We start from the raw sequence: 16,242 nt of genomic DNA, 5'->3' as shown, positions 1-16,242 counted from the left end.
ACAACTGAGGTGTAAATTTGCTAAATAGAAGATGTGTACTTTTGCAGAAATAATATAACTGGTAGTTATACACAAAAAGGTAGTATGTTTGGGGGCCTCCATATTTGAGAGTGGCTACTAAAGCAAATAAAGTACTGCCCCAGTCCTTAAAAGAATACTGTCATGGGATAACATTTTTCAAAATGAATCAGTAATGCTTCTCCAGCAGAATCCAGCATTGAAATCCGTTTTTCAAAAACAGATTTTTTTTATATTTAATTTTAAAATTTCACATGGGACTTGTCATATTTTTCATTTTCCAGGGTGCTACAGCCATGTGACCTGTGCTTTGATAAACTTCAGTAACACTTTACTGCTGAGCTGCAGGTTGGAGTGATATCACCCCCCTCCTTTTCCCCACAACAGCCAATCAGCAGAACAATGGGAAGGTAGCAAGATAGCAGCTCCCAGCAGATATCAGTATAGCAGTCAATAGTAAGAAATCCAAGTCCTGCTTAGGACTCCTCCAGTTACATGGTAGTAGTAGAAACAATAGGTTTCCTGAAAGCAGTTCTGATGAGTAATGCTGGCTCTTTCTAAAACCTCAGACTCAGGCACAGTGCACTGAGATGGCTGTCTACACACCAATATTACAACTAAAAAAAATACATTCATTGGAAGGAAGCTTCACCAAGAAAAGTAGCTGAAAGAACCCTTTATGGAAGAACCCTTCCATACAGGCAATGTTGCCTCAGCATAGGGCCATGGTTAAGACATAGGAGACAGGCAGTATCTAAACCCTGATCCACTGTCTGCTGTAGGACTCTAAAAGCTAGAGGTTATCAACCTGAGGACTGAGGTATCTATCCTGACTGCTTCCAAAGGGGTGCCAAGCTGGCCAGGTGCATTTACCCTGCCCAGACTCTAAAAGGAGGTGGGATAAACCGGTGTGCATCCTCTCTTGTTGTCCTCAGTCGCATGTACCCCATGCTCTACACCACACTAGTCTGGGTTTTGACTATTTTACAGCCAAATAGGGGTTACACTAAGCTTTATCAGAACAGTCTATGTAAATACAGCCATAAGCACTCACAGAAATGCTGCACTGAGCCCTCTATCAAAAGAAACACAAGATTTCTTGTCTCCTTTTTTATAAACATGTTCTTTCGGTATTAGACTTCCTCTCTCAGAAAAATCCTTCATTCCTGGGGCCGGAGGATTCGCAGCAGCTCTCTTCCTTTTCCTGCTCCCCCCTCCCAAAAGAATTCGTAAGAACTTACTCCCCACTTCCTCTGGAATGTGTGCTGAGCTACCAACGGATAGAGCTGCAGCAGGGAGCTATGGAGACCAAGCTAAAATGATGTTTTTACAGATTCCACAGAGATAAGAGTTAGAATCTGACCACCTCACTCCTCTTACAAAGCTCTAATGATTTTTCCAGCCATTCTGGACACTACCACACAATATTGCATCTGAGCAACTACTTTATCAGCATAGCTCACTTTTTTTCTTCCACACCATATACCAAACAACCCACAAAAATAGCACTGGTAACTGTAATATCTAAAGACATCAATAAATTAAATTTGTCTTATTTATGTTCTTCCATTTCTTCTAGGTGGGCATGTTTAAAATTCATCCAGATATCCCAGAATCTATGTCGTCTGAAGCTAAGGCATTTTTGTTGCGGTGCTTTGAACCAGATCCTGTGAAACGCGCTACTGCTACTGAACTTATAACGGATGAATTCTTGAAGGTGTCCTCTAGGAAACGCAAGTCCCAGCTTAAGCTTACAAGTAAGGAAAATATTTTTTCTGTTTCTTTGGATTCATTATGAAGCCACAGCTACTATTCTTTTTTATTAACTATAAAAGAATAAATTCTGTTTTCATATTCCATTTAATCAGAAAAAAATGATTCACGTCCATGTATGCTTTTTGCCATCAAAACTAATATTTGATGGCCCCAAAATGTTCAAGAAAAAGGCATAAAGCTATGATTCAGCAATATTACTTTGTATCAACATTACGGCTGGAACTAAGGACATAAGCAAACCCTTTTCTGTTCAGTTATTAGAGATTGCATAATATAAAAAGTTTTTACAGAATACGCAGATGGGGATCCCCTAGATTAGCAATGTAAAATTCGTTCTGCAGGGTGTGGGTTGGTGATGTGCAGGGGTCTTGAAACCTATGAGACAGATGGTCAGATGGCTTTGGACTGGCATCCACACATTGTTTGTGGGTCATGGGCAAGTTTGGGCCAAACTCTTCCTTCCACTTACCCCACCCGTGACCTTATTATGCCCCACTTTCTCCTCCGACAGTCAGTATTTATATTTGAGCCTCAATGACACACCCTTTAGTTAATGTCAGAGAGGTCAATAAATTCCGATGGCTCATTGGGTAGAGTTGGAATTGGAAGGATTAGGGTCAGGTGTGATTAAAAGTAGCCATCTGTGCTTAAGGTAATTCCTCTACTATTGGTGTAGCTAGAATTGTATGTTTACTTGGGTCTTCTTCTAGGGCTAGAGCCAAGGTATTGCCATGACCACACTGTTTGAAGGAGTGAGCAATCACAAACCTTACAAAAGCTCAGCTTAAGTAAATATATTTTGTGCAGTACCTTTTGTGTATTACTATGCCCTGGATTTTATATTCTAATTGTTCATATTTGACTTTTAATATTTGACTTAATAGTGTTATCATTTTTATAATTTTACAAAAAAGAAACAAATTAAAATTATTCATGCGCATATGAAAGAACTGCAGATAATTGCGCAGACATGGGGTTACTGCATGAACAAAACTTGCAATAAGTTTCATTATTTGCATTTAATTATTTTATGCAGGATTAATAAAAACAAAGTTGCCCTGGCTTACTAACTGAAGCAACCTTTGCTTCTGCTTTTTTTTCTTTTTTTTTTTTTATAAATGTAAAAATAGGATCTGGCTTTACTGGGTTTCTATGATTTGCATTTTAACTATAGCCAAGTACTGTGGAACAGGTACTTCTTTTCTATTTAGATAAAGAAGCAAGACTTAGTAGGGCAATAAACAACACAAAAAAATATTGTATTCATGGATTTGTGAACTAACCCCTTTCCTATTTCTTACAGCTCTTTCCTCTGGCTCAAATGGTAAGCTGAATTTATGATTATATGTGATTATTATAAAGACCTATGGGTATATAAGGAACATAAAAACAACATGAACAGAAAATATACAAAAGAGCAGATTTTTAACCTCGGGTCTCCAGATCTTCTGAACTGAAAAATCTAGCATGCTTCAAATTTATAGCTGTTTATATGTATTTATAAAGCACAAACAGATCATACAAGAGCATAGAGAGTCATCAGGCCGCAAGTGCTTGAGACCCAGGGGTTGTTAAATGACCACTATAGTGATAAAGCTTAAGCATAGAGAGTCATCAGGCCGCAAGTGCTTGAGCCCCAGGGGTTGTTAAATGACCACTATAGTGATAAAGTTCCTAATCACTCGGGGTGGGGGGGGGGCACTAAGCACATTTCAATTAAATATAGGGATGGGACTTGAAGGGAGTCTTCTTTACTTTATACATTGAACAAATGAAAAATATTGCTGTATACTGTACTTATCTGTTTGGGGAATTGCTGCAAGCACTGGTACTGTAGCTTTTCAGGCAGTTGTCAACTGGAAATGTTGACTGCTGTGGTTCCAAACAACAATTGCCTGACAGAAGTGTGCACCCTTATTTACAGGCAAATACCCCATATAAAGCATTACAGAAAATTTTAAGCAATTTGTGTCTTGGCCATCATTGTTGAAAGGACACAACTTTACGTATCATTATCCTGGCTTAGTCATAATTAAGATTTACGTTTGTCTATTTAGAAAGTAATGAATTTTAAAGTAATTTACATTAATGTACTATTAATTTTGGCTGAAAAAGATCAGAAATGCCTCTGTCCTTAAAATGATTTGCTCAGTGGCAATTAGGCTAATGCCACACGGGGCTGTTTCTTGGCCTGCTGCATTTTTCCGCAGACTGAGAATAAGCCCTATGTGGCACTAGCCTTAAGATCTTTGTTTGACCATGTGGCACTAACCTTAAGATCTTTGTTTGCCTCACTAATTATTGCAGGAAAAAAAGCTTGAAATTTACTTGTGCAATCACTTACTAATATTCTATGTATTGAGTACTGAAAATTGCTTTAGTAACTTACATGCCTAAGCAATATTCTAAAGTCACTCTTGTGAAAATACTGTTTTTTATTAATATATGAGATACACTCATGGTGCTGGTGAACAAGGAACTGTGCAGGTAAGATTTAGCATAATTTATTTAAACATGACCCTACTTACCAGTGGCTACACTTTGTATTACAAAGACTGCAGATATTTAGTTCCAAGAACTCATGAGTGGCTGACATATTCTGAGTTAATATTAATAAATGCAATAAATATCTTGAATTTTATTGACTGTAGAGTTTACAGTCAATGTAAATGTTGCGGAATGCAGTATTCACTAATTGTTCTTTTCGCTTGACGAGTCTTTTAATTGAATATAAAAAGAATGACTTAATTCAGACTCAAAAACAACTACCAGATAATCAGGACCTTAATGTTAACTTAAAGTTAAAAATAAAAAATGCTGAGGATTTGGTATTTTTACGAAAAGTTAAGAAATTAAACAGAGACAAACGGGATTACAAGGACAGGAGGGTATATTTATTAACACAGGTGGGAACTAAGAGCTATTGTACTAGCAGTTCCCCTAGGTCAGATTTACGTAAACCCATATTGAAAAAATCGCAACCTCAGAAGTATGTCAGATTCTCCAGGATTGTGGATGAATCATGTATTGTGAACAATAGTACTTCTCTTTGCTCCTCCCTATTAGTTATTATATTTGTCACTTACGCGCTTTCTTCAAAATTAATTCTCAGCTACAAAATACCTAGAAACATTTTTTATCGGTTTTGTGCCAACATAATACAGATATATACTGTCAATAAAGCAATATGTTTGTCATCCATTTGTAACAATTTCTAATTATTGTTAGACAGTTTCTCTGTAACAGCGGGATCTTCTTAGCTGCTATACTATGCTCCCCCCCCCCCTCAAACCTTCCTCATGACCCCACCCTAATCCCAAAGTTGTAGCTACACTAGATTCCCTATAATAGCAGAATTAAAAGATAAGTAAACCTTTAAAATAAATAAAGGTACAATTGATGCACTTCTAAGAACGTTTGCAACTTACATTTATTATTTTTTTCAAGATTGGAAGATATTAAGAGGAATGTGTACTGTTAATGTGATTGAATTGTGTTACAACATCACCATCTGCTGGTCAGTTTCATACCGTGATGTAGCCAAGAGAATTGTCAGGTGAAAGACAGAGGGGCTGGTCTGGTGTTTTTCTGGTTCATACCTGTCAGAATAATGCATACTCAAGTATTTTACCTGCTTGATGACATCTTAGTACTGTACGTGGTTTGAAGGTGATGTGTTTGTGTGAAGAACCAGCAAGACAGTTGAGGCAGAAAAGTATAATTCCAGGTTCACAATGTTTGTAGGACTTTTAATGTATAAAGATATTTTATATGTTTCTATTCTGCTTCTTTTTTACATAGAATATCTCCGTAGCATATCTTTGCCGGTGTCAGTGATGGTGGAAGATACAAGCAGCAGCAGTGAATACAGTTCCGTTTCTCCAGATTCAGACTTAAGATCGGACCCATTTACTTTTAAAACAAGAGCCAGATCATGTATAGAAAAGGATGTCAAGCTTAACAGAAGTTTATTTCTAGGGTGAGAATCAGTATTTTTTTTTATTGTAATTTACTGGCTGAGTGGCAACCCATAATAGTAGTGTAGGTTTGCTCACCTTGACTTCAGGCAGTACCCAGGAGGGTTAGGTCTTCAGGCAGTACCCAGGAGGGCTAGGACAGTTTTAAGAGATTGTTCACCTTTGAGTTCATTTTTTTGTATGATGTAGAGAGTAAAATTATGTGACAAATTGCAGTTGGTCTTAATTTTCTATTTGTAATTTTTCAATTATTTCACTTTTTGTTCAGCAGCTATCCAGTTTCAGGAGCTATCTGGTTGCTAGGCTTCAATTTAACTTAGCAACCGGGAAGTGGTTTAAATGGGAGAGGGGAATATGAGTAGGAGAGGCCTGAATAGAAATTTAGTTATAAATAGTAACAATAAAATTGTTGCCCCACAGGTCAATAGTTTTTTGGCTGTGAAGTGATTGAACAGTAGTACTGAAAAGATTGTGTAACATCCAGCAAACAAAAAGAATTTAAGAACATTTACCTCAAGATCCACTAGCATCCAAGTTATTGTGACATCAAGTTCTGTATGTGCAACCAGTACAGCGTGGGCCCAAAAAGTTCCATGTAATACATGCTCTACCTAAAGTTGCAACTGGCACAGTTGTATAAGAACAAGGAAGGAACAATCCATAAAATTAATTTCTGTATGAATCTTTCTGTCATAGGGGATTTATTTAGTATATTGTAGGAATGACCAATGACTTTCTATTTATTTCTGAACCACACTGTATGAAAACTTGAAAATGTAGAAGTTGTAGTTTAGCAATTGCAGGGTCACACAGTACAGATATTGAGCATATTATTTGTTAATAAAAATATGCTTTTCTTGATCTAATGTAGAATTCCAGACGAGAATTTTGAAGACAGTAGTGCTCCTCCTTCTCCTGAAGAACGAGACTCTGGATTTTTCATGCTGAAGAAAGATAGTGAAAGGAGGGCTACACTTTATCATATTCTTACAGAGGATCAGGACAAGGTGGCTAGAAACTTAATGGATGCTTTAGTCCAGGTAAAATGGCTTTGATAAATCAGCCCCAGGATTTCTTTCTAAGGTAAAAGATTTACACATCAACCCATGGGGGGCCTTTGTAAACCTTCCATCTAGTGTTAAAGTCTGCAGCTTTTTGTCACACTAAGGGGATTATGTAATAAAATGCCCTAAGTGGAAAAAGGCACTTACAATCTTTGATCGCATCTAGCATCTATGCATACAGACTGTTGCCTGTAAAAGGGGAAGCATTGACATTTTAGTATTGTATATGTTATCACTACCATTTTGGTCTTGTTTCCAATTTCTTTAGGGATCAGAAATAAAATTGAAATGGGACCACATCACTGCTATTGTTGACAGCCTAAAAGAGTTTGTAAGATCTACTGACAGGAAAATCATTTCAACAACACTATCAAAACTCAAACTTGAGTTAGACTTTGATAGTCATGCTATCAGTCAAGTCCAGATGGTGCTGTTTGGCTTTCAAGATGCGGTAAGTTCATGTGAAAAATCACAGAGTGAATAGAGAGGTATGGGATCTATTTATGAGAAAAAGCGTTATTTGGAAACCTCCAAAGCCCTGTTAAGAAAAAAATTCTTAAATTTTTATTGATTATTTTGCTTTTTATATTAATTAACTTGTAATAAAGATCTGCAAAGGCTGGTCTACCTGGACCAGCTGATCCGCATTTTTACCCAAGAGACTTCTAACCCATCCTGCTGACATCTTTTGCTGGGTACCAATCTAATAACTGCCCCTTTGCGAGTAACCCAGCAGTGACGTCCTGCTGGAAGGCAGCCTGTATGAAAAGGAAAGCTATTTTATATTTTTTATTTATGTACTATAAAATTAACCCTTTCCCCAGCCGATTGCATATGCAAGGTGCCCATGGGCAACATGCACAGGTATGTCAGGGCTCTCTGCTTAATATCAGACCACTTCTGGTGCGTGTACCCAACTTGCAGGCCTTTTACTTACCAAGGTAGCATACATTAATTACTGGTGGCAAAACAATATCATAAATATACTCTAAAGATACAGTGGCCCCAGTCATCAACTTAACATTTTGCCTGCCTTTGCTGTCCATAGTAATATCTTGTACAATATAATGTGTAAGAGTGGTAATGGCATGAGTAACTTGTTGTGTGAACTAAAGTGCTATGTTATAATGAGAAACAGGTCTAGTGTTCCCTTTTTAGATATCCCAGAAAAGGTCTTGATGGCAAGAGATAAAAATGGAGAGGAACCTAAAAAAAAGAACAATAAGGGAAAAAATAACTAAATAAAAAATGAAAACAGAAAAATTGACAAAAAAGAGAATACTAAAAGGCAAAAATATAGGGTAATTTTGTTGGTATACTGCACTCACATTCTAGTGCTTCAGACCAACTAATTGTTATAAACATAGGTAGGAGCAGATTTCACATTTTGATCTGTTAAAAAAAAAAAAACACCTGGCACTCTTACAATTACACCTGCATTCATTGAATTAATGGTAGTCCTTTGATAAAGCAAATAGCAAAACATACATTTGGCAACCTTCTTTTTTTAATTGTTCTAATGATAAGATATTACATAGGTGTATATATCCAGTGGTCCCAGTGCTGAGGTAAAATAAATGTGAAATTGTGAACCAATTTTGATTCTGGTAGTCGTTAGGTTTTTTACCTTGTTACAATTTTTGTACTTTTCAATAACTGTTTATTTTACAATAAACAAGTATTTTTTGGCCAAAAGCAAACAAGCAGGGCTGTACTAAAAAAGCCGCCCTAGCCAGTTCTCCCTAATTGAGAACCTTTCTCTCCTGAAATGAAAATCTCAGCGGCACTTTTTGAAAAATGTCTACCCAGTTATTAAAAAATTTGATATAAAAAGCACGAAAGAAAATAAAAAGAGAAAAAAATCCAAATGTGGAAATCTTAAAAATCCTTGTTTTCATAAGAATGTTTGTGCAAAAAAAAACAAAACCTCTAAAACCACCAGTGTGACAAAGATTGTTGCAATTTGCCTAGACCAGCTCACATTGAATTCTACATGACCTCGACAGCTCTTAAAGGAGAAGGAAAGGCTAATAAAGAGTTAATCTCAAGCTGCGGGCATACCTTCAGTTGTCTCAATAGTGCCCTTAAGTCTCCCCATATTTCACCTGTTCAGATGATCAGAAGCCAAACAGGAAGAAAAAACTCTGAGCTGTGTAAAGAAAGTTCCCATAATGCCTCACTCCTGCACCAAGACCAAGTGTACATGCTCAGTTTGTAAGACTATGAGTCAGCTTCCTGCTGATTGGCTCAGATCCACATTCCTAAGGGGGAAAGTGAGATCTTAGCATTCTTGAGTTTGGGGGGAGCAGGAGAGGGAGAGAGTAGAGAGCTGCGTGTCTCTAGTACTTGAATTACAGACACAAGAAATCTTTTCACAGAGAAGTCAGTGCAGAATTTCTGTGAGTGCCATATGTATTTACATAGACCTTTCTGATACAGCTTACTTAGCTTTTGCCTTTCTTCCTCCTATAAATGGGGAAGTTTTGTATTCGTATTTTTCATAAACTAGGAATTCAAGTACTTAGTAAAATATACAATTTGTAGCATAAAAAAATCACTATTAGTAAAAAAGAGCAAAATACAAATAGTAAATGGGCCCTAAAATTTTAAGCTTTTCAGTGGCATTTAAGCACTTCATTCATCTTTACTTTTTCCAGGTACCCAGTGGTTTGTGTGTTTTATAGGAAATTCAGCTCTTCTTTAACAGATAGGGAAGGTACTCAATAGACCACAGCCCTGGGTTTCCTGATATCTACCTCTGTGTGCTATCCCTAAAGAATAGAAAGAATGAAAATATAAGATATATATAAGAATTTTCCTTTTTGATCTCAATATCTTAAATCTTATATTTGATGAATTAATCTTAAATTAGTGATTTTATAGCACTTTTCACATTACACATCATCAGTTACTTCATATTGAGTTTATATAAGGGTTATAAATGTCGCACTTTCCTAAACAATATGTCCACAATGCCATTATTACACTTCTTTCCTGACAAAGTAATTCAATCCCCCCTCTACTTTGCCCTACTTTAATCATTCGGTTGGTGTTATACTATATTATATGTACTTCTTTATATTTCATTTATTGATTAGGGGGTGGTGGCTTTTTTGGCACAGTATTGGTGCTTTAAATGTTTTTGGAGCTGAAAACATCATGTTTCAACATAGAGCATCTTTAGGTTGAAAACTGCCCATGCTGGTGCTGTTAGATTTTTCCTTTTTAAGTTCAGGAAGTGGCAGGTACTGCTGACATAATAATGCACAGAAAACATCCTATGCCCTCAACCTAAAGGAGCTGGTCAACTATTGACCAGTCTGTTTGACATGGAAATCTTAGTGCAGGGGTCCTCAAGCTAAGGCCCGCAGGCCGGATACTTCCCCCCAAGGTCATTTACCCGGCCCCCGCCCCCGCTGTATGCTCACCCCTGGCTACTACCTGTCTGCCTCAGTGTGGCCCTCGGCCTCAGTGAGTCACATAACTGCGTCCTACCGCCCAACGCTAATGGCGCTCCATATCTTAAAGACTAACTATAGTTTGGCCCCCCCAACAGTCTAAGGGACTGTGAACTGGCCCCCTGTTTAAAAAGTTTGAGGACCCCTGTCTTAGTGAGTATAGTCAATTTTCATTTTTCTTTTACCAGGTAAATAAAGTGCTACGAAATCATAACATAAAGCCTCACTGGATGTTTGCCTTAGATAATATAATTCGAAAGGCCGTGCAGACAGCTATCACTATCCTGGTACCTGGTGAGTCCCATATATATAGACCCATGTGTTCTGTTGCAAAACTATTGATAATTTGTTGGATACAAATGTTGAGTGTTTGATATTTGCTGAGTACTTCAAAAATATATTCACATTTTCTTTTTTTAGACAATCGTTCTTTTTAGGAATATATGTTTCCCAGAAGTAGTTAACCTATTATCAGCATTGTCCAGTATTACTGCAACAGTAGGTATTGAGCTCACTGAAGAGAAACTACTCCATCATGAAAATTACATTTTAACATGTGGAGATAGTTACATAGTTACATAGGGTTGAAAAAAGACCAGTGTCCATCAAGTTCAACCCATCCAAGTAAACCCAGCACACTTAACCCACACCTACCAATCTATACACTCACATACATTGATAATTGAGGAAAAGCATATGCAATATGCAATTTAACTGTCACTGCTAACAAAAATCCTAAATACTAACTCTGGTGGATGATTAATAAATAATGATAAAATATAGTTAATTTTGCATGGTTGTTTTCTGGATGCATTGAGTATACTTATGCTGTGTTTCACTTGCTGATTATTATCCCAAGCATTATAGATCCTATTCCTGTATTTATCTATTTATTTTGTTTTCATCATTTTCCCATAAGCTTGCAATTGCTATATACATTTAACTTTTCTCTGTGTAATCAGTCCCACCTTCTGTATGCCATTAAAATTTGCTTCACCTTTGTCTTACTTAAAACTGTATACACAAACTTACTAAAATGGCCATTCCTTTCCAATGCTGCTCCCTTCGCTTAACTTACCCTAGGCTCACTCCATGTCAGTGTTGCATAGTGTAGATATATATATATATATATATATATATGTAGTATATTATTACAAATATACTGGAGATTCCACTATTTACCACAGCCAGGTAAATGGAGACAACCACGGTTCTTTTCCAGAGATGAATCAATCTATTCAGATTGTCCAGCCCAGAGACAGCAAATAATACAAAGGTCTTTCGAACGTGCCCACAGGATATGTACTGTAGCCTTCAGAAGATTTCTCCCTGACCTTCCATATATCTTTGTGCGTGTATCTGTCTAAATGTGTAAGAGCTTCACAAGTTAAGGTGGCCATACACGCACCGATATTATCGTACGAAACCTCGTTTCGTACGATAATCGGTGCGTGTATGGTATGTCAGCGAGCCGACCGATGTCGCAGGAAGCTGCTGAAATTGGTCGGCTCTTCGATCGGCCAGGTTAGAAAATTTTGATCGGGCGCCATAGAAGGCGCCTGACCAAAATTCTCCCTTCAGAGCTGAATCGGCAGAAGGAGGTAGAAATCCTATTGTTTCTACCTCCTTACCTGCCGATTCAGCCCTGAATGGTGTGTGGCGGATCTGACGATGTTTCGTGCGACCGATGGTCGTACGAAACATCGTCAGATCGCCACGTGTATGGCCAGCTTTATACTGTTAGAATCTCGCTGACCAAAGTAGGGATTTGTTCTGATTGACAAGATAATCAGGTATCATAATCTTTGTTGTGTTAGTCAGTCAGGTCATTTCCATAAGGATGCTGTTTCACCATAAACAACTGAACAACCCGTTTACTTTGAAATGCTAAGAGAGGTTAGTCACTGCTATTTTTAGAAAACGAGTTCCAGTGACAAGTTGCTTGTTTTATCTCTACATAGAGAAAAATATAAATCGCCAGTACCTAAACTGACAATACCACTTCAAAATGCTTATCACTCCTAATCGCTATGAGACCCTTTTTCGAATGATTTTACAAAGAATTGAATTGAGCGGGAATTTGCTGCAATTTCCCCATTTCACTGAATGTAATTTCTAATTGTGGGCAGGGAATATGACACCTGGATTTGTGGGAAATAGAATTACTCTGTTGTTGAAATCTCTAGTAATCGCTTGTAAGGAAAAGACTTGCTTTTTAAAAATCGCTGCGACTAATCTCTCCGTGGGACATTAGCCTAAATGATATTAATATCATACACTTGTAGGTATGTATGCATAGTCCCCACACATATTACTACAGTCAGTATTTAAAGGGATGGTCCCCCCCCACCTCCTCCCACTAGAAGGACCCTCCCCAAATCTTTACAAGACCAAGCTCATCCACCTATCGGCATCTTTTTGGTCCTTCTGCTTTTTGAAAGCAACATTTTCTTTTTAATCTTAAGAAAGTTTTGGAAATGTCCATAAGGTGTTCAAGGGACAGGGGTTTCTGGTCCATGAACCTTACTGCCTCCTGTTAACTTTTCTTTCCCAGTGCAGGAAATATATGTTTCTTTCACTGGGGGAAAGGTTTATAGCTAGCTGCCTCCTTCAAAAGACTTTCCTAAGGCTGAGGTATTAGAAAAAAAAAAATCTATAAGCTATTCTACTATAAATGACTGCCGACTTGGGTCCTTGCAGGAGACACTTAAATTAATTATCCAATTTGCTTCTGTGTAATGTCAGCAGCTGTTTTTGGTTACCTGTTTGTGCAGGCGCCCGCTGAATATGATCAGGGGATTCCTGGTTGTGCTTGGAGGTGGTTCCACTCATTCTCTACTTCTGCAGCTCAGAATGCTGTTCCAGGAGCCTCAGGAAAGTGCTGTTGTTCATAGTTAGCTTCTGAGGCCTGTCTTTTTTGGATATGAACCCTGGTATACTGCTATATGGTGACTTTTCAAGGCCCAGGTTATGACCTGACTATTCAGTTCTGCAGTGTGCTGCTGTAGCTAATTGTTTGCTCACCTAAAACCTGTAGCACTAATGGATATAGATGACTGGCTTGCAGGCAGTAGGTTCCTATGCTAACCTGCAGTGTGCTCTGATTAATTGCTTGCTTACCTTAATCCAGGAGCCCTAATGTGTATAGGTGAGTGGGTTTGCAGGAAATATGTTCCTATTTTGACTTGTTCTGAGTTTTGGTAATTGCTTGTTTACATTGAACATAGTAGCCCTAATGCAGCGCTGTCCAACTTCTGTGGTACCGAGGGACGGAATTTTTCTAGCCAACGCGGTAGAGGGCCGATAATGGAAGCCAGTTTGACCACTCCCCCTTTTTAAACCACACCCACTTAAAACCACACCCATGTTATCACAAGAGCTTTTAATAGCACAGAGAGTTTTGGAAAGCACAGCAACCCCCAGCACATAATTACACATCTTAGGGACCATATAATGACTATTTTCAAATGCTATCAAACTCCCAGAACAAACACCTGCCAGGTTCACCTCCCACAGGCAGCATAGGGCAGGCAGAGTATGGCACACACAGGCAGGGTAGGGCAGGCAGAGTATGGCACACACAGGCAGGGTAGTGCAGGCAGATTATGGCACACACAGGAAGGGTAGGGCAGGCAGAGTATGGCACACACAGGCAGGGTAGGGCAGGCAGAGTATGGCACACACAGGAAGGGTAGGGCAGGCAGAGTATGGCACACACAGGCAACATAGGACAGACAGAGTATGGGACACACAGACAGCATAGACCAGGCAGAGTATGGCACATACTCTGCCTGCCCTACCCTGCCTGTGTGTGCCATACTCTGTCTGCCCTATGCTGCCTGGGTGTATGGCACACACAGACATCATACACTGACATAATGCTGGCACTGCTCCTACCTCCTCTGAAGTGTGAACAGGGGAACAATGTGGGTGATTACAGCCTGAGCCTGAGGTGTGAACACTGCAGGGTGTGAACAATGCAGAAACTAAAAGGTGTGAACAACACAGGGGATTACATATTTAAACAATACAGGGGGATTACAGCCTGAATATGAGGTGTGAACCATGCAGGGGGCCATTTAATCTCAGTACTGATACCATTTAAAGCTTCCACAAAGGTAAATCATCAAAGCAGCCAGACAAGTGGGGGGCCACACAGAGGGGGGTCGCGGGCCGCCAGTTGGACAGCCCTGCCCTAATGGATATAGATCCATTAGAGAAACTAAGCTTTGCAGTATGGTGTGCTCTGGCTATTTGCTCTTATTGAACCAGTAGCCTTAATCAAGGTAAGTCACTGGGCTGGCAGGCTGTGAGGTGCTGATATGGGCTTGCTATAAGCAGCAATTAATCTCGGCTATTTACTGCATATTACTGTGATTTTGGGGCTGGGTTGTATCTACTTCTAATACAACTACATCTTAATGTCTTACTACACATTTAAGCCAAATACAATGCCCCTGGGTTAAAGTTTTGTTTTTGAATATATGGTTTCTTATCACAATCTGAAGGTACAGTGGATATCACTATCTGCGGCTGGGGCTATGGGGTTGGCCAGTGTACCTTGCCAAAGAGCTGTTTCTCAGGGCTCTGACAGAGGCATACATAATAATCTGCTATAATATAGAGACTATCGTTTAGCACATGCTAACACCATGGCTTCAATTCCTGTATGTGGGTTCAAAAATATATTTTTCTTAAGTTGCTCTAATATGGTTAGGGGTCTACAGTCATGTGAACAATGTACAGGTATTACAATACTTATCCTAAGGAAGTATATACCTTCAGCATGAATGCTTAACCAATGGTTAACTGTGACATGTATAAGTGTCCTATCAAAGATTTTTACCAAACTGGCATATAGATGTGTGTGTATGTACATATGCACAGATTAGAATTTCTATGCGTATATGGATATTACACTTTATATCTTCTCCAAGCACCTTATTGGGATGTTGTGTGTTTTCTCTTTAAGTCAACTTGACTTAAAGTGTTGCAGGTTCTAACTGAAAGAGGACATGGCTTTATTAATTCTTGGCTGAGAGAACCCTTCATTTAGGTGTGCTCTTAGTTGTGTGGGTTCTCTGCCTCCTACGAGCCAGAGGGGCATTTTCTTTACAGGGTCATCTATTACACATACTACTATTAAGCTTATTTTTATGATACAGTGTATGGACTATTTTTATCTGGTTTGATTTCTGCTGTATCTGGGGGTATAGTTCCCCTTTTGGGTTTGGTTAAGGCATTTCTTTTCTGGAGAGGGGAGAGTCTTAGTTGCCCTACTGTAGATCTGTTTTTGTCATATTGAGGACTTTCTCTTGGTTTGAGGCCTTCGACACTATGATCAGGTCACTCTGGGAGTTTTAGGAGTTGTCTTATATAATGCACAGTTGCATGCCCAGCATGGTTGTTGGTTTATTCTATTTGTCTGCTGGATGTCCAATTTTCTGGTTATTGGGTATTCAGGATACAGGGCTACTTGTTTGTGCATACCAGATAGGCAGTTGGTTTAGACTTGTCATTTTGTGTCGTGTGGTCTCCCTTTGCTCATGGGGTTTTCCTACCTTCTGTAGAGGTAGGGATTTCCCTTGTAAAGCTCAGCCACTCCAGGATTCGCGGTTAACCTGATGCATTAGCAGCTATTCTGGCATTTACTGGAATAGCTAGGTCCAGTACTAGGGCCAGCCTGGTTGAGGGGATTCATATTGTGTAAGATGGCTGATTTCTCTACATGAAAATATGTTTTTGAATGCTGGTTGATGGCAGATTGGCTTTGTGTGTATGACTGAGCGTCTGCCTAGGTGCTACAGCCGGTCTCCATGACACATGTGATTACCTTTTAAGCATCACTGGGGTTGTTTTATTTTGGATCTGGAAAGCTTTAACCAGGTATACCTTTCTCATAAGATGGTTATGCAATGTCTTTCAACAATTCTTGTTCCATAATTAGTC

At 38.8% G+C, this 16,242-nt stretch overlaps 1 protein-coding gene across 6 annotated transcripts in view; it reads left to right on the top strand.

The window, feature by feature from the left end:
- Positions 1 to 16,242, top strand: part of map3k5 (mitogen-activated protein kinase kinase kinase 5) — a 153,609-nt gene that overhangs the window by 123,242 nt on the left and 14,125 nt on the right. For all 6 annotated transcript variants that reach the window (XR_001170872.3, XR_001170871.3, XM_012963762.3 and 3 more), the window contains 6 exons: positions 1,598 to 1,775; positions 3,098 to 3,118; positions 5,596 to 5,773; positions 6,643 to 6,811; positions 7,104 to 7,286; positions 10,482 to 10,587. Coding sequence is in view for 4 of the 6 variants with exons in the window: in XM_012963762.3 (XP_012819216.1) it covers positions 1,598 to 1,775; positions 3,098 to 3,118; positions 5,596 to 5,773; positions 6,643 to 6,811; positions 7,104 to 7,286; positions 10,482 to 10,587 (835 nt within the window). In the remaining 2 variants the exon portion in view is untranslated. The remainder of the gene's footprint in view (positions 1 to 1,597; positions 1,776 to 3,097; positions 3,119 to 5,595; positions 5,774 to 6,642; positions 6,812 to 7,103; positions 7,287 to 10,481; positions 10,588 to 16,242) is intronic.

This window comes from Xenopus tropicalis, chromosome 5 (genome assembly GCF_000004195.4).
Source record: "Xenopus tropicalis strain Nigerian chromosome 5, UCB_Xtro_10.0, whole genome shotgun sequence".
NCBI lineage: Eukaryota > Metazoa > Chordata > Amphibia > Anura > Pipidae > Xenopus > Xenopus tropicalis.
The sequence above is the reverse complement of the archived record's forward strand: the minus strand, read 5'-3'. Positions and strand labels throughout refer to the sequence as shown.